This window comes from Oncorhynchus tshawytscha, linkage group LG31, assembly GCF_018296145.1.
Source record: "Oncorhynchus tshawytscha isolate Ot180627B linkage group LG31, Otsh_v2.0, whole genome shotgun sequence".
Classification (NCBI taxonomy): Eukaryota; Metazoa; Chordata; class Actinopteri; order Salmoniformes; family Salmonidae; genus Oncorhynchus; species Oncorhynchus tshawytscha.
The window spans coordinates 26,759,865-26,786,762 of NC_056459.1; the positions used below are offsets into that span (position 1 = coordinate 26,759,865).

Genomic DNA, 26,898 nt, shown 5'->3' on the forward strand with positions numbered 1-26,898 from the left:
CATCACTCTCTCCTGTCCTCTCCTTCCTTCCCTCATCACTCTCTCCTCTCCTTCTCATCACTCTCATCTCTCTCCTCTCCTTTCATCCCTCATCACTCTCTCCTCTCATCACTCTCTCTTCTCCTCTCCTCTCCATCCATCATAACTCTCTCCTCTCCTTCCTTCCCTCATCACTCCTCTCCTTTCCTCACGCCTCTCTCCTTCCCTCATCACTCTCTTTTCTCCTCTCCTTCCCTCATCACTCATCAATCTCTCCTCTCCTTCCCTCATCACTCTCTCCTCTCCTTCCCTCTCCTCTCCTCTCCTTCATCACTCTCTCTCTCCTCCTTCCCTCATCACTCTCTCCTCTCCTTCCCTCATCACTCTCTCCTGTCCTCTCCTTCCCTCATCACTCTCTACTCTCCTCTCCTTCCTTCATCACTCTCTCCTCTCCTCTCCTTCCCTCATCACTCTCTCCTCTCCTTCCATCATCAATCTCTCTTCTCTCCTATCCTTCCCTCATCACTCCTCTCCTTTCCTTCCCTCACCCCTCTCTCCTTCCCTCATCACTCTCTCTTCTCCTATCCTTCCCTCATCACTCATCAATCTCTCCTCTCCTCTCCCCATCTCATCATTCTCTCCTCTCCTCTCCTTCCCTCATCACTCTCTCCTCTCCTTTGCTCATCACTCTCTCCTCTCCTTCCCTCATCACTCTCTCCTCTCCTCTCCTTCCCTCAATACTCTCTCCTCCCCTCAACACTCCTGTCCCCTCCTTCCCTCATGACTCTCTCCTCTCCTTCCTTCCCTCATGACTCTCTCCTCTCCTCTCCTTCCCTCATCACTCTCTCCTCTCCTTTGCTCATCACTCTCTCCTCTCCTCTCCTTCCCTCATCATTCTCTCCTCTCCTTCCCTCATCACTCTCTCCTCTCCTCTCCTTCCCTCATCATTCTCTCCTCTCCTTCCCTCAACACTCCTGTCCTCTCCTTCCCTCATGACTCTCTCCTCTCCTTTCCTCATCACTCTCTCCTCTCCTTCCATTGTCAATCTCTCTTCTCTCCTATCCTTCCCTCACCCCTCTCTCCTTCCCTAATCACACTCTCTTCTCCTCTCCTTCCCTCATCACTCATCAATCTCTCCTCTCCTCTCCTTCCCTCATCACTCTCTCCTCTCCTCTCCTTCCCTCAACACTCCTGTCCTCTCCTTCCCTCATGACTCTCTCCTCTCCTTTCCTCATCACTCTCTCCTCTCCTTCCGTCATCAATATCTCTTCTCTCCTATCCTTCCATCATCACTCTCTTCTCTCCTCTCCTTCCCTCATCCCTCTCTCCTCTCATTTCCTCAACACTCCTGTCCTCTCCTTCCCTCATGACTCTCCTCTCCTTCCTTCCCTCATGACTCTCTCCTCTCCTCTCCTTCCCTCATCACTCTCTCCTCTCCTTCCCTCATCACTCTCTCCTCTCCTCTCCTTCCCTCATCATTCTCTCCTCTCCTTCCCTCATCACTCTCTCCTCTCCTCTCCTTCCCTCATCACTCTCTCCTCTCCTCTCCTTCCCTCATCATTCTCTCCTCTCCTTCCCTCAACACTCCTGTCCTCTCCTTCCCTCATGACTCTCTCCTCTCCTTTCCTCATCATTCTCTCCTCTACTTCCTCCTCTCATCACTCTCTCCTTTCCTTCCCTCATCACTCTCTCCCCTCCTTCCCTCATCACTCTCTCCTGTCCTCTCCTTCCTTCCCTCATCACTCTCTCCTCTCCTTTCCTCATCATTCTCTCCTCTCCTTCCTCCTCTCATCACTCTCTCCCCTCCTTCCCTCATCACTCTCTCTCCTCTCCTTCATTCCCCCATCACTCCCTCCTCTCCTCTCCTTCCCTCATCACTCTCTCCTCTCCTTCCCTCATCACTCTCTTTTCTCCTCTCCTTCTCTCATCACACTCTTCTCTCCTCTCCTTCCCTAATCACTCTCTCCTCTCCTTCGTTCCCCCATCACTCCCTCCTCTCCTCTCCTTCCCTTATTACTCCCTCCTCTTCTCTCCTTCCCTCATCACTCTCTCCTCTCCTTCCCCCATCACTCTCTCCTCTCCTTCCCTCATCACTCTCTCCTCTCCTTCCCTCATCCCTCATCTCTCTCTCCTCTCCTTCCCTCATCACTCTCTCCTCTCCTTCCTTCATCTCTCTCCTCCTCTCCTTCCTCATCACTCTCTCTCCTCTCCTTCCTTCCCTCATCACTCTCTCCTTTCCTCATCACTCTCCTCTCCTTTCCCTCATCACTCTCTCCTCGCCTCTCCTTCCCTCATCACTCTCTCCTCTCCTTCCCTCATCACTCTCTCCTCTCCTTTCCTCATCACTCTCTCCTCTCCTTCCTTTCCTCATCACTCTGTCCTTTCCATCCTTCCCTCATCACTCTCTCCTCTCCTTCTCTCATCACTCCCTCCTCTACTTTTCCTAAAAGTCTCTTCACAACAGCAAACAACATTACAGAGCTTTTCAAGACGTTATAAAAATGGACTTTTTCTAGCTTTCACATTAAAATCTACAAATCTCAATACTAAAACCTCAACCCTCTCCCAAATCTCCAAAGCAATCAAGGCAATTTCTGTAATACCTTACATTTTGCCTCTTCATATCTTTTAGTTTGATTTTATGGAGCACTCAATCTCCGTCTGGAGAGGTCTATTTTCCTCAAACAGGAGGAAATAAACTGTTTATCAGAGCCTCTGATCAATGATGAATGAGTCCCAAATGGCATCCTATTCCCTCTGTAGTGAACTACTTTTGACCAGAGCCAAATTCCCCTTATAGTGCACTACTTTTGACCAGAGCCACAGGTCAAACACAGTGTGCTATAAAGGAAATAGTATGTAATTCAGTGGAGGCTGTTGAGGGGAGGACGGCTTTTAATAATGGCTGGAACGGAGCAAAGGGAAAGGCAACAAGCACATACAAACCATGTTTGATGTATTTGATACCATTCCACAAGCTCGTCCTCCCCAATTAAGGTGCAACCAGCCTCCTGTGGTGTAATCTGGGACACAGACAATACATCAAGCTAAGCACAGGGATACCTTAGACGTCTCTCAGAGGGATGTTTAAAGATATTCAGGATAACTTAGACGTCTCTCAGAGGGATGTTTAAAGATATTCAGGAGTAGACTCAAAGTCTGAGTTCCAAATTACACCCTATTCCTTCTATAGTAGGCCTACCCTATGGGCCCTGGTCAAAAGCACTGCAATAAATAGTGAACAGGGTGCCATTTGGGATGCAAGCCATTCATCTGAGTGAGATGTTTTAAAAACGGGGCTGTAATGCATTTCATTCTACATGAAGCACGTGCACTACCCTGTCCTTCAGCGTAAGTACTGTCCCCATTCCTTCATCAACCTTGTGAGTCAGCAGGATCCTATCTTAGTCTGTGTGGGGGTGCTGTGTGTGTGTGTGTGTGTGTGTGTGTGTGTGTGTGTGTGTGTGTGTGTGTGTGTGTGTGTGTGTGTGTGTGTGTGTGTGTGTGTGTGTGTGTGTGTGTGTGTGTGTGTGTGTGTGTGTGTGTGTGTGTGTGTAATTAAGGTGTGCACACAGGCACTCTCAAGGGGTACTCCCTGTGGGCGGCAAGTAGTCTGGTGGGTAGGAGTGTTGGGCCAGTAACCAAAAGGTTGCTGGATCGAATCCCTGAGCTGACAAGGTACAAATCTGTTGTTATGCACCTGAACAAGGCAGTTAAACCCACTGTTCCCCGGGCGCTGTGGATGTCAATTAAGGCAGCCCTCTTGACATCTCTGATTCATAGGGGTTGGGTTAAATGCGTAAGACACATTTCAGTTGAATGCATTCAGTTGTGCAACTGACTAGGTATCTCCACTTCTCCTGTCCCTGTCACTCCATCTGCTCTGCCTCCTTGTAGGCCAGAAGGGTGATTATAGACACAAAAGTGTGTGTGTGTGTGTGTGTTTACCAATCTGCATGAATGTAGACATCTTTATATCCCATAATTAGTAATAATTTCTGAACAGCATTCCGTTCTCATGCACACACACATAACAGACGAGAGCAGTGTTTCCCCAACTCAGTCCTGGGGCCCCTAAGGGGTGTGTTTGGGTTCAAGCCCTAACACTACACAGATGATTCAAATGATCAAAGCTCAACTCAGTCCTGGGGCCCCTAAGGGGTGTGTTTGGGTTCGAGCCCTAACACTACACAGATGATTCAAATGATCAAAGCTCAACTCAGTCCTTTGGCCCCTAAGGGGTGTGTTTGGGTTTTTGCCCTAACACTACACAGATGATTCAAATGATCAAAGCTCAACTCAGTCCTGGGGCCCCTAAGGGGTGTGTTTGGGTTCTTGCCTTAACACTACACAGATGATTCAAGTGATCAAAGCTCATTGATTAGTTGATTTTTTGAATCAGCTGTGCAGTGTCTGGGAAAAGTCCCCAGGTCCAAGTTTCGGAATCCCCTGACTACTGGTTATATTGCCACTAGAGCGAGCGCCAGCACACATACACACATACAGACACGTACACACACACATACAGACACGTACACACACATACACACACATACAGACACGTACACACATACAGCCGACAAGAACTACTGAATATAAGATCAGCGTCAACTCACCATCAGTACGACCAAGAATATGTTTTTCGCGATGCGGATCCTGAGTTCTGCCTTACAACCAGTGTAACCGAGTGGATCACATGCAGCGACCAAAAAAAAAAAAAAAAAAAACGACTCAGAAAAAGAGGGAAACGAAGCGGTCTTCTGGTCAGACTCCGGAGACGGGCACATCGTGCACCACTCCCCAGCATTCTTCTTGCCAATGTCCAGTCTCTTGACAACAAGGTTGATGAAATCCGAGCAAGGGTAGCATTCCAGAGGGACATCAGAGACTGTAACGTTCTCTGCTTCACGGAAACATGGCTCACTGGAGAGACGCAATCCGAAGCGGTGCAGCCAGCGGGTTTCTCCACGCATCGCGCCGACAGAAACAAACATCTCTCTGGTAAGAAGACGGGCGGGGGCGTATGCCTTATGGCCAACGTGACATGGTGTGATGAAGGAAACATACAGGAACTCAAATCCTTCTGTTCACCTGATTTAGAATTCCTCACAATCAAATGTAGACCGCATTATCTACCAAGAGAATTCTCTTCGATTATAATCACAGCCGTATATATCCCCCCAAGCAGACACATCGATGGCTCTGAACGAACTTTATTTAACTCTCTGCAAACTGGAAACGATTTATCCGGGAGGCTGCATTCATTGTAGCTGGGGATTTTAACAAGGCTAATCTGAAAACAAGACTCCCTAAATTTTATCAGCATATTGATTGCGCAACCAGGGGTGGAAAGACCCTGGATCATTGTTACTCTAACTTCCGCGACGCATATAAGGCCCTGCCCCGCCCCCTTTCGGAAAAGCTGACCACGACTCCATTTTGTTGATCCCTGCCTACAGACAGAAACTAAAACAAGAAGCTCCCACGCTGAGGTCTGTCCAACGCTGGTCCGACCAAGCTGACTCCACACTCCAAGACTGCTTCCATCACGTGGACTGGGAGATGTTTCGTATTGCGTCAGACAACAACATTGACGAATACGCTGATACGGTGTGCGAGTTCATTAGAACGTGCGTTGAAGATGTCGTTCCCATAGCAACGATTAAAACATTCCCTAACCAGAAACCGTGGATTGATGGCAGCATTCGTGTGAAACTGAAGGCACGAACCACTGCTTTTAATCAGGGCAAGGTGTCTGGTAACATGACTGAATACAAACAGTGCAGCTATTCCCTCCGCAAGGCTATCAAACAAGCTAAGCGCCAGTACAGAGACAAAGTAGAATCTCAATTCAACGGCTCAGACACAAGAGGTATGTGGCAGGGTCTACAGTCAATCACGGACTACAGGAAGAAACCCAGCCCAGTCACGGACCAGGATGTCTTGCTCCCAGGCAGACTAAATAACTTTTTGCCCGCTTTGAGGACAATACAGTGCCACTGACACGGCCTGCAACGGAATCATGCGGTCTCTCCTTCACTGCAGCCGAAGTGAGTAAGACATTTAAACGTGTTAACCTCGCAAGGCTGCAGGCCCAGACGGCATCCCCAGCCGCGCCCTCAGAGCATGCGCAGACCAGCTGGCCGGTGTGTTTACGGACATATTCAACCAATCCCTATACCAGTCTGCTGTTCCCACATGCTTCAAGAGGGCCACCATTGTTCCTGTTCCCAAGAAAGCTAAGGTAACTGAGCTAAACGACTACCGCCCCGTAGCACTCACATCCGTCATCATGAAGTGCTTTGAGAGACTAGTCAAGGACCATATCACCTCCACCCTACCTGACACCCTTGACCCACTCCAATTTGCTTACCGCCCAAATAGGTCCACAGACGATGCAATCTCAACCACACTGCACACTGCCCTAACCCATCTGGACAAGAGGAATACCTATGTGAGAATGCTGTTCATCGACTACAGCTCGGCATTCAACACCATAGTACCCTCCAAGCTCGCCATCAAGCTCGAGACCCTGGGTCTCGACCCCGCCCTGTGCAACTGGGTACTGGACTTCCTGACGGGCCGCCCCCAGGTGGTGAGGGTAGGCAACAACATCTCCTCCCCGCTGATCCTCAACACTGGGGCCCCACAAGGGTGCGTTCTGAGCCCCCTCCTGTACTCCCTGTTCACCCACGACTGCGTGGCCATGCACGCTCCAACTCAATCATCAAGTTTGCGGACGACACAACAGTGGTAGGCTTGATTACCAACAACGACGAGACGGCCTACAGGGAGGAGGTGAGGGCCCTCGGAGTGTGGTGTCAGGAAAATAACCTCACACTCAACGTCAACAAAACTAAGGAGATGATTGTGGACTTCAGGAAACAGCAGAGGGAACACCCCCATCCACATCGATGGAACAGTAGTGGAGAGGGTAGCAAGTTTTAAGTTCCTCGGCATACACATCACAGACAAACTGAATTGGTCCACTCACACAGACAGCATCGTGAGGAAGGCGCAGCAGCGCCTCTTCAACCTCAGGAGGCTGAAGAAATTCGGCTTGTCACCAAAAGCACTCACAAACTTCTACAGATGCACAATCGAGAGCATCCTGGCGGGCTGTATCACCGCCTGGTATGGCAACTGCACCGCCCTCAACCGTAAGGCTCTCCAGAGGGTAGTGAGGTCTGCACAACGCATCACCGGGGGCAAACTACCTGCCCTCCAGGACACCTACACCACCCGATGCTACAGGAAGGCCATAAAGATCATCAAGGACATCAACCACCCGAGCCACTGCCTGTTCACCCCGCTGTCATCCAGAAGGCGAGGTCAGTACAGGTGCATCAAAGCTGGGACCGAGAGACTGAAAAACAGCTTCTATCTCAAGGCCATCAGACTGTTAAACAGCCACCACTAACATTGAGTGGCTACTGCCAACACACTGTCAATGACACTGACTCTACTCCAGCCACTTTAATCATGGGAATTGATGGGAAATTATGTAAATATATCACTAGCCACTTTAAACAATGCTACCTTATATAATGTTACTTACCCTACATTGTTCATCTCATATGCATACGTTGATACTGTACTCTATATCATCGACTGCATCCTTATGTAATACATGTATCACTAGCCACTTTAACTATGCCACTTGGTTTACATACTTATCTCATATGTATATACTGTACTCGATATCATCTACTGTATCTTGCCTATGCTGCTCTGTACCATCACTCATTCATATATCCTTATGTACATATTCTTTATCCCCTTACACTGTGTATAAGACAGTAGTTTTTTTTTTTGGAATTGTTAGTTAGATTACTTGCTCGTTATTACTGCATTGTCGGAACTAGAAGCACAAGCATTTCGCTACACTCGCATTAACATCTGCTAACCATGTGTATGTGACAAATAAAATTTGATTTGATTTGGATTTATACACACACACATACACACACATACACACAAGTACACACAAGTACACACAAACGGCTCACACACAGACTTCTGACAGACCTGGATCACAGTGGCATCCACAGTTAAATCACCATTCAATACCCTGGTTTATTGTTCATACCCATCTTCTTTCTCTGCTAATTTCAACCCTGGGACATGACTATATAGGAAATCACTATGTTTCAACAATAAGCGCTTTCAGCCCTCTAATAACACACAGTGTGTATTTGAGAAAGATTGGTGTGTGATCTTTCTGTCATGGGTTTTGGTTAATTAACCTTGTATCTGGACAACGTGTGTGTATGGAGAGCGGAGTGAATGTTTGTATCTGGCGCCCCTTCTTCTCCCATCATCACTTCTGTTCCCTCCATCACCCCCTTTCAGCTAGCAGAGAGACTGATGCTAGCTGTCATACAACCTGGTTGTAAACACTCTCCTCCCGTCCCTCCATCACTCTCTCTTTACCTCCAGGGAGCCAGCAGAGAGGCTGGTGTTAGTGTTGGTGCTGCCCAGGTTGCGTGGCAGGGTCCGGTTGCGCTCCACCGCGCCTCCCCCTCCTGTTAGAATCTGCCTCACCGATGGCCTCTGGCCAGGCTTCAGCGAGTGCCCGTAGTCATGCATGTGGCCCCCATGCACGTGGACACCCGGAGCGTGCATGTGGCCCTGGGGACCTTGACTCCCGTGCACGGGTAGCTGCTTGAGCGTCCCGTAAGAGCGGTTCATGTTCATGCCGATGTTCATGTTGTGGTCGCCGGGGGAGATGAAGTCAGCTGGGTAGGCCTCGCTCTCTGCCGGGTGGAGGGTCATGGGCGATGGGGGCGGGGGGAAGGGTGGGTCGTCCACTGCGATGTTTAGCGGCTTGTCCTCGCCCCCCAGCCCCAGACCTGGGTGCAGGGGGGGTTTTAAACTGACCGTCCTACGGGGTAACACCATATAGTCCCCCTCCCCTCCCCCACAAGGTCCATCCAGAGTGTTGGGAGGAGGGGGCGGTCGAGACCAGCCCATCCCGCTCTCAGTGCACAGGTAGACAGGTGCCGTGTTCCTGGGGTTCCCCTGGTGCATCTGCTGCTCCACGTTCACCTCCTTTTTCACAGTGGTGTCACTCAGCTCGTTCAGAACACCCAGCGGGGGAACCTGCATGGTGAGACGGGGAAACTCATATTAAGGAGTCATCACTAAATACACTACAGATATTATCACTGACATCACTAAATACACTCTTTGAAAAATGGGTTCCAAAAGGGTTCTTCGCCTGTCCCCATAGCAGAACACTTTTGGGTTCCATGTAGAACCCTCTGTGGAAAGAGTTTTTATATGGAAGCCAAAAGGGTTCTACTTGGAATAAAACAGGTTCTACCTGGAATCAAAAAGAGTTTCAAAGGGTTCTCCTATGGAGACAGACGAAGAACCCCTTTAGGTTTTAGATAGCATACTTTTATGTAAGAGTTTCTATCACTAAAGACAATATAGATTAGTTAGCGTTGATATCACTATAGATTGGCTCTTTGCTGTATAGTGTTTTAGAGAGAGAGCAGAACAGAATAGAGATAGAGAGCAGAATAGTGATAGAGAGCAGGATAGAGATAGAGAGCAGGATAGAGAGCAGAATAGTGATAGAGAAGAGAATAGAGATAGAGAGCAGGATAGTGATAGAGAGCAGGATAGAGATAGAGAGCAGGATAGAGATAGAGAGCAGGATAGAGATAGAGAGCAGGATAGTGATAGAGAGCAGGGTAGAGATAGAGAGCAGGATAGTGAGAGAGCAGGATAGAGATAGAGAGCAGGATAGAGATAGAGAGCAGGATAGAGATAGAGAGCAGGGTAGAGATAGAGAGCAGGATAGAGATAGAGAGCAGGATAGAGATAGAGAGCAGGATAGTGATAGAGAGCAGGATAGAGATAGAGAGCAGGATAGAGATAGAGAGCAGGATAGAGATAGAGAGCAGGATAGAGATAGAGAGCAGGATAGAGATAGAGAGCAGGATAGAGATAGAGAGCAGAATAGATAGAGAGCAGAGAGCAGAATAGATAGAGATAGAGAGCAGGATAGAGATAGAGAGCAGGATAGATAGAGAGCAGGATAGAGATAGAGAGCAGGATAGAGATAGAGAGCAGAATAGATAGATAGCAGGATAGAGAGCAGAATAGAGATAGAGAGCAGAATAGAGATAGAGAGCAGGATAGTGATAGAGAGCAGGATAGAGATAGAGAGCAGGCAGGATAGTGAGCAGAATAGAGATAGAGAGAGATAGAGAGCATAGAGATAGAGAGAGCAGGATAGAGATAGATAGAGCAGGATAGAGATAGAGAGCAGGATAGAGATAGAGAGCAGAGATAGAGAGCAGAGATAGAGAGCAGGATAGAGATAGAGATAGAGAGCAGAGATAGAGATAGAGAGCAGGATAGAGATAGAGAGCAGAGATAGAGCAGGATAGAGAGCAGGATAGAGATAGAGAGCAGCAGGATAGAGAGCAGAATAGAGATAGAGAGCAGGATAGAGATAGAGAGCAGGATAGAGATAGAGAGCAGGATAGAGATAGAGAGCAGGATAGATGATAGAGAGCAGAATAGAGATAGAGAGCAGGATAGAGATAGAGAGCAGGATAGAGATAGAGAGCAGGATAGAGATAGAGAGCAGGATAGAGATAGAGAGCAGATAGTGATAGAGAGCAGAGATAGAGCAGATAGAGAGCAGGATAGAGATAGAGAGCAGGATAGAGATAGAGAGCAGGATAGAGATAGAGAGCAGGATAGAGAGAGAGCAGATAGAGATAGAGAGCAGATAGAGAGCAGAATAGAGATAGAGCAGGATAGATAGAGCAGAATAGAGATAGAGAGCAGGATAGAGATAGAGAGCAGGATAGAGAGCAGAATAGAGATAGAGAGCAGGATAGAGATAGAGAGAGCAGGATAGAGATAGAGAGCAGGATAGTGATAGAGAGCAGATAGTGATAGAGAGCAGGATAGAGATAGAGAGCAGGATAGAGATAGAGCAGATAGAGAGCAGGATAGAGATAGAGAGCAGGATAGAGATAGAGAGCAGGATAGAGATAGAGAGCAGGATAGAGAGCAGAATAGAGATAGAGAGCAGAATAGAGATAGAGAGCAGGATAGAGATAGAGAGCAGGATAGAGATAGAGAGCAGGATAGTGATAGAGAGCAGGATAGAGAGCAGAATAGAGATAGAGAGCAGAATAGAGATAGAGAGCAGGATAGAGATAGAGAGCAGGATAGAGATAGAGAGCAGGATAGAGATAGAGAGCAGAATAGAGATAGAGAGCAGGATAGAGAGCAGAATAGAGATAGAGAGCAGGATAGAGATAGAGAGCAGGATAGTGATAGAGAGCAGAATAGGATAGAGAGCAGAATAGAGATAGAGAGCAGAATAGAGATAGAGAGCAGGATAGAGATAGAGAGCAGGATAGAGATAGAGAGCAGGATAGTGATAGAGAGCAGGATAGAGAGCAGAATAGAGATAGAGAGCAGAATAGAGATAGAGAGCAGGATAGAGATAGAGAGCAGGATAGAGATAGAGAGCAGGATAGAGATAGAGAGCAGAATAGAGATAGAGAGCAGGATAGAGAGCAGAATAGAGATAGAGAGCAGAATAGAGATAGAGAGCAGGATAGAGATAGAGAGCAGGATAGAGATAGAGAGCAGGATAGAGATAGAGAGCAGGATAGAGATAGAGAGCAGAATAGAGATAGAGAGCAGGATAGAGAGCAGAATAGAGATAGAGAGCAGGATAGAGATAGAGAGCAGGATAGAGATAGAGAGCAGGATAGAGATAGAGAGCAGGATAGAGATAGAGCGCAGGATAGAGATAGAGAGCAGAATAGAGATAGAGAGCAGAATAGAGATAGAGAGCAGGATAGAGATAGAGAGCAGGATAGAGATAGAGAGCAGGATAGAGAGCAGAATAGAGATAGAGAGCAGAATAGAGATAGAGAGCAGAATAGAGATAGAGAGCCGGATAGAGATAGAGAGCAGAATAGAGATAGAGAGCAGGATAGAGATAGAGAGCAGAATAGAGATAGAGAGCAGAATAGAGATAGAGAGCAGGATAGAGATAGAGAGCAGGATAGAGATAGAGAGCAGGATAGAGAGCAGAATAGAGATAGAGAGCAGAATAGAGATAGAGAGCAGGATAGAGATAGAGAGCAGAATAGAGATAGAGAGCAGAATAGAGATAGAGAGCAGGATAGAGATAGAGAGCAGGATAGAGATAGAGAGCAGGATAGAGATAGAGAGCAGGATAGAGATAGAGAGCAGAATAGAGATAGAGAGCAGGATAGAGAGCAGAATAGAGATAGAGAAGAGAATAGAGATAGAGAGCAGGATAGAGATAGAGAGCAGGATAGAGATAGAGAGCAGGATAGAGAGCAGAATAGAGATAGAGAGCAGAATAGAGATAGAGAGCAGGATAGAGATAGAGAGCAGAATAGAGATAGAGAGCAGGATAGAGATAGAGAGCAGGATAGAGATAGAGAGCAGGATAGAGATAGAGAGCAGGATAGTGATAGAGAGCAGGATAGTGATAGAGAGCAGGATAGAGATAGAGAGCAGAATAGAGATAGAGAGCAGGATAGAGAGCAGAATAGAGATAGAGAGCAGAATAGAGATAGAGAGCAGGATAGAGATAGAGAGCAGAATAGAGATAGAGAGCAGGATAGAGATAGAGAGCAGGATAGAGATAGAGAGCAGGATAGAGATAGAGAGCAGGATAGAGATAGAGAGCAGGATAGAGAGCAGTTTTACATTTCTGGTAAAAACAATTGTAAGATTAAGATAACTTTATTGGTCAATGTACAGGACCAATCGAAATTTGACACACCTTTAAAACCCAACCACTCCAAAAGACAGACATACAGTACAGTGCATTTGAAAAATATTCAAAGTATTCCATATGTTGTTAAGTTACAGCTGTACTCTAAAATGGATAAAAAATAAATTATATCCTCAGCAATCTACACACAATAGCCCATAATGATAAAGCAAAAACAGATTTACCTAATTCACCCTTTGCTATGAGACTCAATATTGAGCTCAGGTGTATCCGTTTTCCAGTGATCATCCATGAGATGTTTCTACAACTTGATTGGAGTCCACGCTGTAAATTCAATTGATTGGACATGATTCGGAAAGGAACACACCTGTCTATATAAGGTCCCACAGTTAACAGTGCATGCCTGTCACGCCCTGACCGTAGAGATCCTTTTATTCTCTATGTTTGTTTGGTCAGGGTGTGATTCGGGTGGGAAAGTCTATGCTTTCTGGTTCTTTGTTTTTGGCCGGGTATGATTCTCAATCAGGGACAACTGTCTATCGTTGTCTCTGATTGGGAATCATACTTAGGCAGACTTTTTTCCTTTTCTCATTTGTGGGTTGTTGCCTTTGTTAGTGGCATGTATAGCCTTACGGTGCTTCACGTTAGTTTTGTTGTTTATTGTTTTGTTGGTGACATTTAAAAATAAAGGAATGTACGCTCACCACGCTGCACCTTGGTCTGGTCATTTCCTTGACGATGATCGTGACAATGCCAGAGAAAAAAACAAGCCATGACGTCAAAGGAATTGTCCGTAGTGCTCCGAGACAGGCTTGTCTTGAGGCACAGTTGTGGGGAAGGGTACCAAACACTTCTACAGCATTGAAGGTCCCCAGGAACAGTGGTCTTCATCATTCTTAAATGGAAGACGTTTGGAAGACTCTTCCTGGAGCTGGCCGCCCGGCCAAATTGAGCAATCGGGGGAGAAGGACCTTGGTCAAGGAGGTGACCAAGAACTCGATGGTCACTCTGGCAGAGCTACAGAGTTCCTCTGTGGAGATGGGAGAACCTTCCAGAAGGACAACAATCTCTGCAGCACTCCACCAATGAGGCCTTTATGGTAGAGTGGCCAGACGGAATCTAGCTCTCTATAAAAGGCACATGACAGCACGCTTGGAGTTTGCCAAAAGGCACCAAATTACTCTCAGATTAAGAAACAAGATTCTCTGTGCTGATGAAACCAAGATTGAACTCTTTGGCAGGAATGCCAAGCGTCACATCTGGAGAAATCCTGGCACTATCCCTACGGAGTAGCATGGTGGTGGCAGCATCATGCTGTGGGGATGTTTTTCAGCGACATGGACTGGGAGACTAGTCAGGATAGACGGAAAGATGAACAGAGCAAAGTACAGAGAGTTCCTTAAAACTTATTTGGGATAGGTGGCAGTATTTTCACATCCGGATGAAAAGCGTGCCCAAAGTAAACTGCCTGTTATCAGGCCCAGAAGCTAGGATATGCATATAATTGGTAGATGTCAACAGTCTTTAGAAAGAGTTTCAGGCTGGATTTTGGAAAAATGACCCAGAAATTGTAGTTTTTCTAGGTGGTGGTGTTCTTTCTTATTTATCTCCGGTAATGAACATACTATTCTCCGTCTTAAATTTGATTGTTTATTTGCGTATTAGGATACCTAAGGTTTGATTATAAACTTTGTTTGACTTGTTTGGAAAAGTTTATTCGTAACGTTTGGGATTCATTTTGTATGCAATTTGATGGAGGGAAACTGGATGGATTATTGACTGAAGTGCGTCAGCTAAACTGAGTTTTTATGGATATAAAGAAGGACATTATCAAACAACATTTTTTGAATGCCAACAGAAGAAAATCATCAAAGGTAAGGCATTTTTATATCGCCATTTCTGACTTTTGTGTCGCACTTGCTTGGTTGAAATAAGTTTTTCATGTGTTGGTAAGCAGGGCGCTGTCCTCAGATAATCTAATGGTTTGCTTTAGCCATAAAACATTTTTTAAATCTGACATGGCGGCTGGATAAACAACAAGTTAAGATTTATTTTGATGTATTACACTTGTATTTTCATGAATGTTAAATAATTATATTTACATTTGAATTTGGCGAGCTGCAATTTCACCGGATGTTGTCGAGGTGTCCCACTAGCGACACGCCTTTCCCAAACAGGTTGAAAACCTACTCCAGAGAGCTCCGGATGTTGTCCAGGTGTCCCGCTAGCGGCACGCCTTTCCCAAACAGGTTGAAAACCTACTCCAGAGAGCTCCGGATGTTGTCGAGGTGTCCCGCTAGCGGCACGCCTTTCCCAAACAGGTTGAAAACCTACTCCAGAGAGCTCCGGATGTTGTCGAGGTGTCCCGCTAACGGCACGCCTTTCCCAAACAGGTTGAAAACCTACTCCAGAGAGCTCCGGATGTTGTCGAGGTGTCCCGCTAGCGGCACGCCTTTCCCAAACAGGTTGAAAACCTACTCCAGAGAGCTCCGGATGTTGACGAGGTGTCCCGCTAGCGGCACGCCTTTCCCAAACAGGTTGAAAACCTAAACCTACTCCAGAGAGCTCCGGATGTTGTCGAGGTGTCCCGCTAGCGGCACGCCTTTCCCAAACAGGTTGAAAACCTACTCCAGAGAGCTCCGGATGTTGTCGAGGTGTCCCGCTAGCGGCACGCCTTTCCCAAACAGGTTGAAAACCTACTCCAGAGAGCTCCGGATGTTGTGGAGGTGTCCCGCTAGCGGCACGCCTTTCCCAAACAGGTTGAAAACCTACTCCAGAGAGCTCCGGATGTTGTCGAGGTGTCCCGCTAGCGGCACGCCTTTCCCAAACAGGTTGAAAACCTACTCCAGAGAGCTCCGGATGTTGTTGAGGTGTCCCGCTAGCGGCACGCCTTTCCCAAACAGGTTGAAAACCTACTCCAGAGAGCTCCGGATGTTGTTGAGGTGTCCCGCTAGCGGCACGCCTTTCCCAAACAGGTTGAAAACCTACTCCAGAGAGCTCCGGATGTTGTCGAGGTGTCCCGCTAGCGACACGCCTTTCCCAAACAGGTTGAAAACCTACTCCAGAGAGCTCCGGATGTTGTCGAGGTGTCCCGCTAGCGGCACCCCTTTCCCAAACAGGTTGAAAACCTACTCCAGAGAGCTCCGGATGTTGTCGAGGTGTCCCGCTAGCGGCACGCCTTTCCCAAACAGGTTGAAAACCTACACCAGAGAGCTCCGGATGTTGTTGAGGTGTCCCGCTAGCGGCACGCCTTTCCCAAACAGGTTGAAAACCTACTCCAGAGAGCTCCGGATGTTGTCGAGGTGTCCCGCTAGCGGCACCCCTTTCCCAAACAGGTTGAAAACCTACTCCAGAGAGCTCCGGATGTTGTCGAGGTGTCCCGCTAGCGGCACGCCTTTCCCAAACAGGTTGAAAACCTACTCCAGAGAGCTCCGGATGTTGTTGAGGTGTCCTGCTAGCAGCACACCTTTCCCAAACAGGTTGAAAACCTACTCCAGAGAGCTCCGGACCTCAGCCTGGGACAACGGCTCACCTTCCAACAGGACAACGACCCTGAGCACACAGCCAAGACAACGCAGGAGTGGCTTCAGGACAAGTCTCTGAATGTCCTTGAGTGGCCCAGTGAGATCCCAGACTAGAACCCAATCGAACATCTCTGGAGACACCTGAAAAAAGCTATGAAGCAACGCTCCCCATCCAAACTGACAGAGCTTGAGATGACCTGGAGTGAAGAATGAGAGAAACTCCCAAAATACAGGTGTGCCAAGCTTGTAGTGTCATACCCAAGAAGACATGAGGCTATAATCGCTGCCAAAGGTGCTTCAGCAAAGTACTGAGTAAAGGGTCTGAATACTTATGGACATGTGTTTATTTCACTTTTTTATTTTCTGTAAATTTGCTAAATGTTCTAAAAACCTGTTTTTGCTTTTTCATTATGGGGTGTTGATGAAGAAAACAAAACAATGTAATCCATTTTAGAATAAGGCTGTAACGTAACATAATGTGGAACAAGTCAAGGTGTCTAAATACTTTCCGAATGCTCTGTACATATATATAAAGGTTTTGGAATGGTGTGGGGGGCTGCCATACTCGGCGCCCAGGAAGCTGTTGTTGTGGGGGTTAAGTGCCTTGCTCAAGGGAACAACAGCAGTCAATGGCATCTAGGATTTCATACCAGCAACCCTCCGGTTGCCAGCTCACGTCCCGACAGACCCGGGATTCTAACTGGCAACCCTCTGAGTTGACTCTCTAACCGCTACTCTACCTGCCTCCCCTAATGACCCAACATGCCTGAGAGGGAGGGTCTATGCAAATGTACTCCACACTGATAGGCTTAAATGAAACTACATTTGATTGTGTGAGTAGATTTGTTTTGCATTTAATCCCATCGCCGTCTGCCCAGTTATCCATCCATCCATCCAATCGGTCCCTCACCTGGACGAGTAGGTTGGGAGGGGGGATGTTTCCAGGGAGGGAGCTGAAGTTGACCCCTAGGCCCCCCTCCTGGTGGGCCGCCAGCTTGGGGTCATCCTCTTCATCAAGGGAGATACGGGAGAGGGTCCCGGTGATGGTTGCTGGGTTACAGGTGTTAACTTCCTTGAAGATGACTGGAGGGAGAGAGTGAGAGGAGAGAGGAGGAGGGGAGAGAGGGGAAAGGAGTTGGGGATAAAGAGCAGAATATAGATGGAGAACAGAATAGAGATAGAGAGCAGAATAGAGGATGGGAGCAGAATATAGATGGAGAACAGAATAGAGATAGAGTGCAGAATAGAGGATGGGAGCAGAATAGAGATAGAAAGCAGAATAGATAGAGAACAGAATAGAGATAGAGAGCAGCATTTTGAGATAGAGAGCAGAGTAGAGACAGAGATACAGAGCAGAAAAGAGAGAGAGCAGAACAGAATAGAGATAGAGAGCAGGATAGAGATAGAGAGCAGGATAGAGATAGAGAGCAGGATAGAGATAGAGAGCAGGATAGAGAGCAGAATAGAGATAGAGAAGAGAATAGTGATAGAGAGTAGAATAGAGAAAGGGAGCAGAATAGAGACAGAGAGCAGAATAGAGATAGAGAAGAGAAGTGATAGAGAGTAGAATAGAGATAGAAAGCAGAATAGTGATAGAGAGCAGGATAGAGATAGAGAGCAGGATAGAGATAGAGAGCAGGATAGAGATCAGGATAGAGATACAGAGCAGAATAGAGATAGAGATAGTGAGCAGGATATATATAGAGAGCAGAATAGAGATAGAGATAGTGAGCAGGATATATATAGAGAGCAGGATAGAGATAGAGAGCAGGATAGAGATAGAGAGCAGAATATATATAGAGCAGGATAGAGATAGAGAGCAGGATAGAGAACAGAATAGATATAGATCAGGATAGAGATAGAGAGCAGAATAGAGATAGAGATAGTGAGCAGGATAGATAGAGAGCAGAATAGAGATAGAAAGCAGAATAGAGATAGAGCGCAGAATAGAGATTGAGAGCAGAATTTATAGAGAGCAGGATAGAGAGAGAGCAGGATAGAGATAGAGAGCAGGATAGAGAACAGAATAGATATAGATCAGGATAGAGATAGAGAGCAGAATATATATAGAGCAGGATAGAGATTGGAGAGCAGAATAGAGATAGAGAACAGAATATATATATAGAGCAGAATAGAGATAGAGAGCAGAATAGATATAGAGCAGGATGGATATAGAGAGCAGAATAGAGAACAGAATAGATATAGATCAGGATAGAGATAGAGAGCAGAATAGAGATAGAGTGCAGGATAGAGATAGAGAGAAAGATAGATATAGAGAGCAGGATAAAGGGATATGAAGAAGAGTTTGAGGCATATATAGTGAACTTACAATACAGTACATGAAAAAAATAGTTAAAATAGGTAAGATGGTATAAAAATAGAATGACCAGACAGAGAGAAGGGAGAGAGAGAGAGAGAGAGAGAGAGAGAGAGAGAGGGGCATATATGCATTGAGCCTCCTGACATGGTTTTAATATAATAGACACCTGTGGAATTAATACAATTTAAAAAACAGCAACAAAACATGACAAAAAGCAGACCCATTCATCATATATGCAGACAACCCTTGAAATATACTGGAATGAAGACAGAAAACTCTCTCTAGACTCCCGGTCCTGTGGTAGGGGTGACTCAGCAGAGGTGAGCTTTGTTCCTGACACTGTGGCCCTCAGCTATTCTCACACAGTATATACTGTAGATAGAGGCGGTCTGGCTAGTTGGTAAGATGTATGAGAGAGTATCTCTGTCCCACATGACACCCTATTCCTTGTTTAGTACACTACTTTTGACCAGGGCCCATAGCGCTCAGGTCAATAGTAGAGCCATTTTGGGACATAGTCAGTGACATTGTGTAAAATGCAGTGGGCTCCAAATGAAATGGACCTGGGTAACCCCCTGCTGTGGCCTTCCATTCCATCACATGGCCACTATGGGAACTCATTATTCCCTGTCTAGTTGTGACAGATTGCTTTATATTGTATGTGTGTGTGTGTGTGGGTGTGTGTGTCCTGAGACCAACAGCAAGGTAGGATGAGATTTCTATGTCTTATACTGAGACCACAATGAAACTTAGAGAATGTTTTGGTTGTCCTTTTCATTTTCATACTTTTAGTTTAGTGAACAAACAAAGGAATGAAGACACTTCTAAAATACCCAACTACAATATATGACTAACTGGTAAGAGTCAACATCTAAACAAATAAGGCCAAATATCATCCTGTTCCTGTATAGTGCACTTGTTTGTTTTGGTCGTCTAATCAAAGTAGTGCACTTAGGAATAGGGTGTAATTTGAGGCGTAGCCTTAGTCATTGCAATAGACAGACATACAAGGTCAGAATACCATAGCCTACTGTATATAGTCAGAACACCAGTTCAACTAGACAAGGGATGGCCAACGCCAGTCCTCCAGGGCCTGATTGGTGCCCCAGCCCCAGCTAACACACCTGACTCCAATAATCGCCTAATCATGATCTTCAGTTTAGAATTGAATTTGATTAATCAGCTGTTTGCTAGGAATGGAGACAAAGTGTGACGACAACCAGACCCTGGAGGACTGGAGTTGCCCTGGACTAGAGCAACATATTTAACCCTGCATGCATATTAATAACACAGTCATGCTAACCTGGTCACCAAATCAGGTTTATACCGGTCAGATTGAATATGGTCACTCAATGGGCCACATTCAATCAATCCAGTACATTTTTTTGATTGAATGCAGTCCGAAGGTGTACCACCATGGGTCTCACCTCGCAGTCACACAGTCATGCTGAATTACATGCACACAGCGTCAGAGTTTAGAGTGGTCACTGCTGGGCCACAATTAACTTAGGACAATCTGCAAGTACATCGGTAAGTAGCTCAAAGTTTCATACAGTTTCTGTGTATTGATGTTAATGAGAGATAAAAGAAGAAGAATCAAGGGAGAAGAATTTTCGTGTTATTACATTATATTATTACAATAGCGTGTTCGATAGAACTAAATCAGAGAACAATCTTGGCATAGCCTTCGTCAGGGAGTACAATACTCCGTTGTTCTAATGAACAGGGCCTTCAATCAGAGACCACCTTAAATCTACAAACACATAATACTGCATCCCTGCAGCGTTTCACGTCCTACAAGATTTGCATGAAAGTTTGAGTCAGGAGTTTGATGTAGATCTCAAATTAGAGTTGGGCCATTAGTGATTGACTGTGTTATGAGGGTCAGGCTGGTGCCAGACTTACATGGGTGTCCTCTCTCTGCAAGGGTGGAGGGGGGAAAGTAACCATGGCTGGGTGTTAATTTACGTCCACAGTGTTACATACATCACCCACACACACACACACACACACACACACGTACGGGCATACAGACACACACACGTACAGGCATACACACACACACACACGTACGGGCATACAGACACACACACGTACGGGCATACAGACACAAACACGTACGGGCATACAGACACACACACGTACGGGCATACAGACACACACACGTACGGGCATACAGACACAAACACGTACGGGCATACAGACACAAACACGTACGGGCATACAGACACACACACGTACGGGCATACAGACACAAACACGTACGGGCATACAGACGCACACACGCACACACAGACACACACACATCTAAATTCCAGTGATGGGGAACATTGCGGCTCTGAACCGACTCAAGGGCTACCGAGCTCAGCCAATAACAGATTCATTCCTTCAAGTCGGAGAGATCCCATTGGATGAAATCAATGTGATTGACAGGGCAAAATAGTACCGCTCATGATTGAATTCTGAGACTCAATTGTTCCCATCACTGCATTTACATTCAGACAAGCAAGCCTTAGCTACAGCGTAGTGCTCCCCATGGGCACATTGACAGCATGTTAGACTGATACAAAAGAGTGTGATAGAGAGAGAGAGAGAGAGAGAGAGAGAGAGAGAGAGAGAGAGAGAGAGAGAGAGCGAGAGAGAGAGAGAGAGAGAGAGCGAAAGGGGTGAGAGAAGGAGAAAGAGAGAGATGGAAAGTGAGCGAGAGAGGGAGAGAGAGAAATAGAGAGGGGAGCGAGATAGAGAGGGGAGCAAGAGAGGGACAGAGAAAGAGAGAGAGAAGGGGTGAGAGAGAGAGAGAGAGTGAGAGAGAGATGGAGAGTAAGAGAGAGAGATGGAGAGTGAGAGAGAGAGATCCTACCTGTTTGACATGCCAGGTCCACATCTTTTTCAAAGTCCGACTGGCAGAGAGCATGGGGCAGAAGAGAGACAGTTACACATCAGTGTGTGTGTGTGTGTGTGTGTGTGTGTGTGTGTGTGTGTGTGTGTGTGTGTGTGTGTGTGTGTGTGTGTGTGTGTGTGTGTGTGTGTGTGTGTGTGTGTGCGTGCGTGCGTAATAGTTATAGTATGGTTTTGGGGCAACATTGGGAAACAGAATAATACAGTCTAATATTCTATTCCAACTAACACAACATCAAGAGACAGCGATTCATTTCCATTGCATATTGATGCCAGACAGCCATATTGAAGCCAGACAGCCCTAGCAAACAGGGGAAGACCCTCACAGATGAAACAGAAATGACTGAAGATGAGAGGAGAAGTGCTTTTGAAAGATGAAAATAACATCACAGCAATACACAGTTAGACTACACCTTTATAATGGTCCTACAGATGATGATTTAGAGACAGAGATGTTAGATTACACCTTTCTAATGGTCCTACAGATGATGATTTAGAGACAGAGAGGTTAGATTACACCTTTCTAATGGTCCTACAGATGATGATTTAGAGACAGAGATGCTAGAATACACCTTTCTAATGGTGCTACAGAAGATTTGTTGTCGTTAATTTAAACTTTATTTAACTGGCAAGTCAGTTAAGAACAAATTCTTATTTACGATGACGGCCTACCCCGGCCAAACCCGGAAGATGCTGGACCAATAACACCACCTCTACCTTTCTGTTTCCAAACCTAACACCAGCTCTACCTTTCTGTTTCCAAACCTAACACCAGCTCTACCTAACACCATCTCTACCTAACACCAGCTCTACCTTTCTGTTTCCAAACCTAACACCAGCTCTATCTTTCTGTTTCCAAACCTAACACCAGCTCTACCTAATACCAGCTCTACCTAACACCATCTCTACCTAACACCAGCTCTACCTTTCTGTTTCCAAACCTAACACCAGCTCTATCTTTCTGTTTCCAAACCTAACACCAGCTCTACCTAACACCAGCTCTACCTTTCAGTTTCCAAACCTAACACCAGCTCTACCTAACACCAGCTCTACCTTTCTGTCTCCAAACCTAACACCAGCTCTACCTAACACCAGCTCTACCTTTCTGTCACCAAACCTAACACCAGCTCTACCTTTCTGTCACCAAACCTAACACCAGCTCTACCTAACACCAGCTCTACCTTTCTGTCACCAAACCTAACACCAGCTCTACCTTTCTGTCACCAAACCTAACACCAGCTCTACCTAACACCAGCTCTACCTTTCTGTCACCAAACCTAACGCCAGCTCTACCTAACACCAGCTCTACCTAACACCAGCTCTACCTAACACCAGCTCTACCTTTCTGTGTCCAAACCTAACACCACCTCTACCTAACACCAGCACTACCTAACACCAGCTCTACCTTTCAGTTTCCAAACCTAACACCAGCTCTACCTAACACCAGCTCTACCTTTCTGTCTCCAAACCTAACACCAGCTCTACCTAACACCAGCTCTACCTTTCTGTCACCAAACCTAACACCAGCTCTACCTTTCTGTCACCAAACCTAACACCAGCTCTACCTAACACCAGCTCTACCTTTCTGTCACCAAACCTAACACCAGCTCTACCTTTCTGTCACCAAACCTAACACCAGCTCTACCTAACACCAGCTCTACCTTTCTGTCACCAAACCTAACGCCAGCTCTACCTAACACCAGCTCTACCTAACACCAGCTCTACCTAACACCAGCTCTACCTTTCTGTGTCCAAACCTAACACAAACTCTACCTACTATAATGCCTCCTGCTCTTGTTTCCCTCAGCTTGTCTTTTGTAACCTTCAATAAATAATTTCCCCTCAACTTTGATTGGTTGGAACAAATAACTTTGTAAAAAAAAACAACACAAACAGCACCACACAAACAGCACCACACAAACAGCACCACACAAACGGATTGCTTCGATTCAATGAGGGACAGTTCCAGTGTTCCTTTCCAAAATGGCCTCCCTGCAAACCTCTCAAACTTGAAAGTGAAAGGAACGTTGCACCACATTGCCATGCAGACCCAGGCCTCTACACTCTCTCTTCTCCTCTCTCCCCACAGCAACAATCCGCCTAGCGTCCTCCACGGAACCCACTCACAAAAGCCTTTGTTTGGATATTAAAGTATAAAGCATTTTGGGCACGACAGAGGGAGGGAGGGAGGGTGAGAGGGAGGGAGGGAGGGTGGGAGGGAGGGAGGGAGGGAGGGTGGGGGAGGGTGGGTGGGAGGGTGGGAGGGAGGGGGAGGGAGGGTGGGAGGGAGGGAGGGTGGGAGGGTGGGAGGGGGAGGGAGGGGGAGGGAGGGTGGGAGGGAGGGAGGGAGGGAGGGAGGGTGGGAGGGAGGGAGGGAGGGAGGGAGGGTGGGAGGGTGGGAGGGAGGGAGGGAGGGTGGGAGGGAGGGAGGGAGGGTGGGAGGGAGGGAGGGAGAGGGAGGAGAGGGAGGGAGGGAGGGTGGGAGGGTGGGAGGGAGGGAGGGAGGGAGGGTGGGAGGGAGGGAGGGAGGGTGGGAGGGAGGGGGAGGGGGTGGGAGGGAGGGGTGGGAGGGAGGGAGGGAGGGAGGGAGGGAGGGTGGGAGGGAGGGAGGGAGGGAGGGTGGGAGGGAGGGTGGGAGGGAGGGAGGGAGGGAGGGAGGGAGGGAGGGAGGGAGGGAGGGAGGGTGGGAGGGAGGGAGGGGGTGGGAGGGAGGGTGGGAGGGAGGGTGGGGGAGGGAGGGAGGGTGGGAGGGTGGGAGGGTGGGAGGGAGGGGAGGTAAAGTGAAAGAGAGAGAAGAAGAGGGAGTAAGAGAGAGATGTGGACCCCAGGAAGAGTAGCTGCTGCTTTTGTAACAGCTAATGGGGATCCTAACAAAATACCCCAAAATACCAAGACATGGAAGAAGATGGAGGGAGGGGAAAGGCAGAGAGAAGGGGAGAGTTAAAGAGAAAGAGAGAGAAAGACAGAGGGAGAGAAAGAAAGACAGATAAATAGAGGGACAGAAAGAGAAAGGGAACATTTGAAAGGGAAAGAGAGAGGGAGAGAATGAATAAAGGTCTCAGAGGAGAGGAAAGCTCTTAGTACGCAAATCACACAGCTGCACAAATGGCTCTCGCCTAAATGGACAAATGAGGATTTAGACTCTCATCTCACCTCTCTCTCTCTCGCGCTCTCTATCTCTCTCTCGGTCTCCCTCTCTCTCTCTCTCTCTTTCTCTCTCGCTCTCTCCATATCTCAATATCCCTCATCTTAGCATGTATGTATGCACACCCACACACGTACACACAGGCTGAGTGTAGAAAGTAAGTCAGGTTAACCGTCAGCATCATTAGAAACTACAGTTTGTCCAGACGTTTTTGAGTAGGGCATTCACATTAGCCCTGTGTTCAGCCAACACTGGAAGCACAAGATAACCCAAAACACAACTGGCTGAATTATCATTGGAAAAGATGCAAGAATAGAAGAACATTTGGAGCCCAAAACTTAATCTACAAACACATCTATATAGATCTACAAACACATCTATATAGATCTAAAAACACATCTATATAGATCTACAAACACATCTATATAGATCTAAAAACACATCTATATAGATCTAAAAACACATCTATATAGATCTACAAACACATCTATATAGATCTAAAAACACATCTATATAGATCTAAAAACACATCTATATAGATCTAAAAACACATCTATATAGATCTAAAAACACATCTATATAGATCTAAAAACACATCTATATAGATCTAAAAACACATCTATATAGATCTAAAAACACATCTATATAGATCTAAAAACACATCTATATAGATCTAAAAACACATCTATATAGATATAAAACACATCTATATAGATCTAAAAACACATCTACATAGATCTAAAAACACATCTACATAGATCTAAAAACACATCTATATAGATCTAAAAACACATCTATATAGATCTAAAAACACATCTATATAGATCTAAAAACACATCTATATAGATATAAAAACACATCTACATAGATCTAAAAACACATCTATATAGATCTAAAAACACATCTATATAGATCTAAAAACACATCTATATAGATCTAAAACCACATCTATATAGATCTAAAAACACATCTATATAGATCTAAAAACACATCTATATAGATCTAAAAACACATCTATATAGATCTAAAAACACATCTATATAGATCTAAAAACACATCTATATAGATCTAAAAACACATCTATATAGATCTAAAAACACATCTATATAGGTATAAAAACACCACCATAAAACAACTGACTGGTAGCAGCTAAAACTATAAAAACTTGCTGTCACTAATCTACTGTGCAGCTCTATGGTTTCCAAACTTTCCCCCCAACGGACCATAATAAAACATGATTTGTTATGTTTTGCAGGCTAATACCATTTATATTAAATAAATGGAAAGACATTTCCTGGACCACAAGGGGGTTTATCCACAGTTTGGGAACCATTGCTGGAAACCTTTGTGGATAATGTACTTTTCTACCACATAATAACTTTACTATACTGCTACGTATATATTGGCTACTTTAGGACACAGAAGGCACAGCAGCTATCTACTGTGGTGGACGTACTGATTTGCTGTTGAGGTGCTTGTGGTTTTGTCCATGGTTGTGGGCGTGGTTATAGGCGTGGTTGAGGGTGTGGTTGAGTGCGTAGTTCATGTGTGCATGGTTCATGTGGTAGTTGTGAGGCAGGCTGTGGTAACAGCCTTGTTGGCAGCTGCGTTGGAATCCCTGGTGAGGGTGGCATAATGGCGGATATGGTGACTGTTGGTGGCATGACGATGATGGGCAGAGAGAAGCTCCAGTGCCAGCAGTGCTAGTGCTGTAGCGCAGAGAGCCACACTGCTGCCCGCAGTAGGACACGTTCTGACACTTCTGATGCTGGGATGAAGAAGAGATGTGAGAGGAGGAGAGATGAGAGAGGGGAAGTGGAGGAGAGGACAATAGAGGGGAGAATGGGAAGGACCAAGCCTGTCCAAACTAACTACCATAATGGTTAAATGGTGGTTAATGTCATTTAACATGTACTCTAGTCTGAAGACTGATTACTCTCAAGACATCCTTTCTTCTCAATATGTCCTCCTATCTTCTCAATATGTCTTCCTATCTTCTCAGTGTCCTACTATCATCTCAATATGCCCTCCTATCTTCTCAATATGTCCTCCTATCTTCTCAGTGTCCTACTATCATCTCAATATGTCCTCCTATCTTCTCAATATGTCCTCCTATCTTCTCAGTGTCCTACTATCTTCTCAATATGTCCTCCTATCTTCTCAGTGTCCTACTATCATCTCAATATGTCCTCCTATCTTCTCAATATGTCCTCCTGTCTTCTCAGTGTCCTACTATCATCTCAATATGTCCTCCTATCTTCTCAATATGTCATCCTCC

General features: G+C 46.2%; 1 protein-coding gene across 1 annotated transcript in view; it reads right to left on the reverse strand.

Moving 5' to 3' along the window:
- Positions 1-26,898, reverse strand: part of LOC112240222 (adhesion G protein-coupled receptor B2-like) — a 199,434-nt gene that overhangs the window by 17,186 nt on the left and 155,350 nt on the right. The window contains exons 19-21 of the mRNA XM_042309838.1: positions 21,438-21,477; positions 17,168-17,340; positions 8,413-9,081 (exon numbers count right to left, since the gene is read on the reverse strand). Coding sequence (XP_042165772.1) covers positions 8,413-9,081; positions 17,168-17,340; positions 21,438-21,477 — 882 coding nt within the window. The remainder of the gene's footprint in view (positions 1-8,412; positions 9,082-17,167; positions 17,341-21,437; positions 21,478-26,898) is intronic.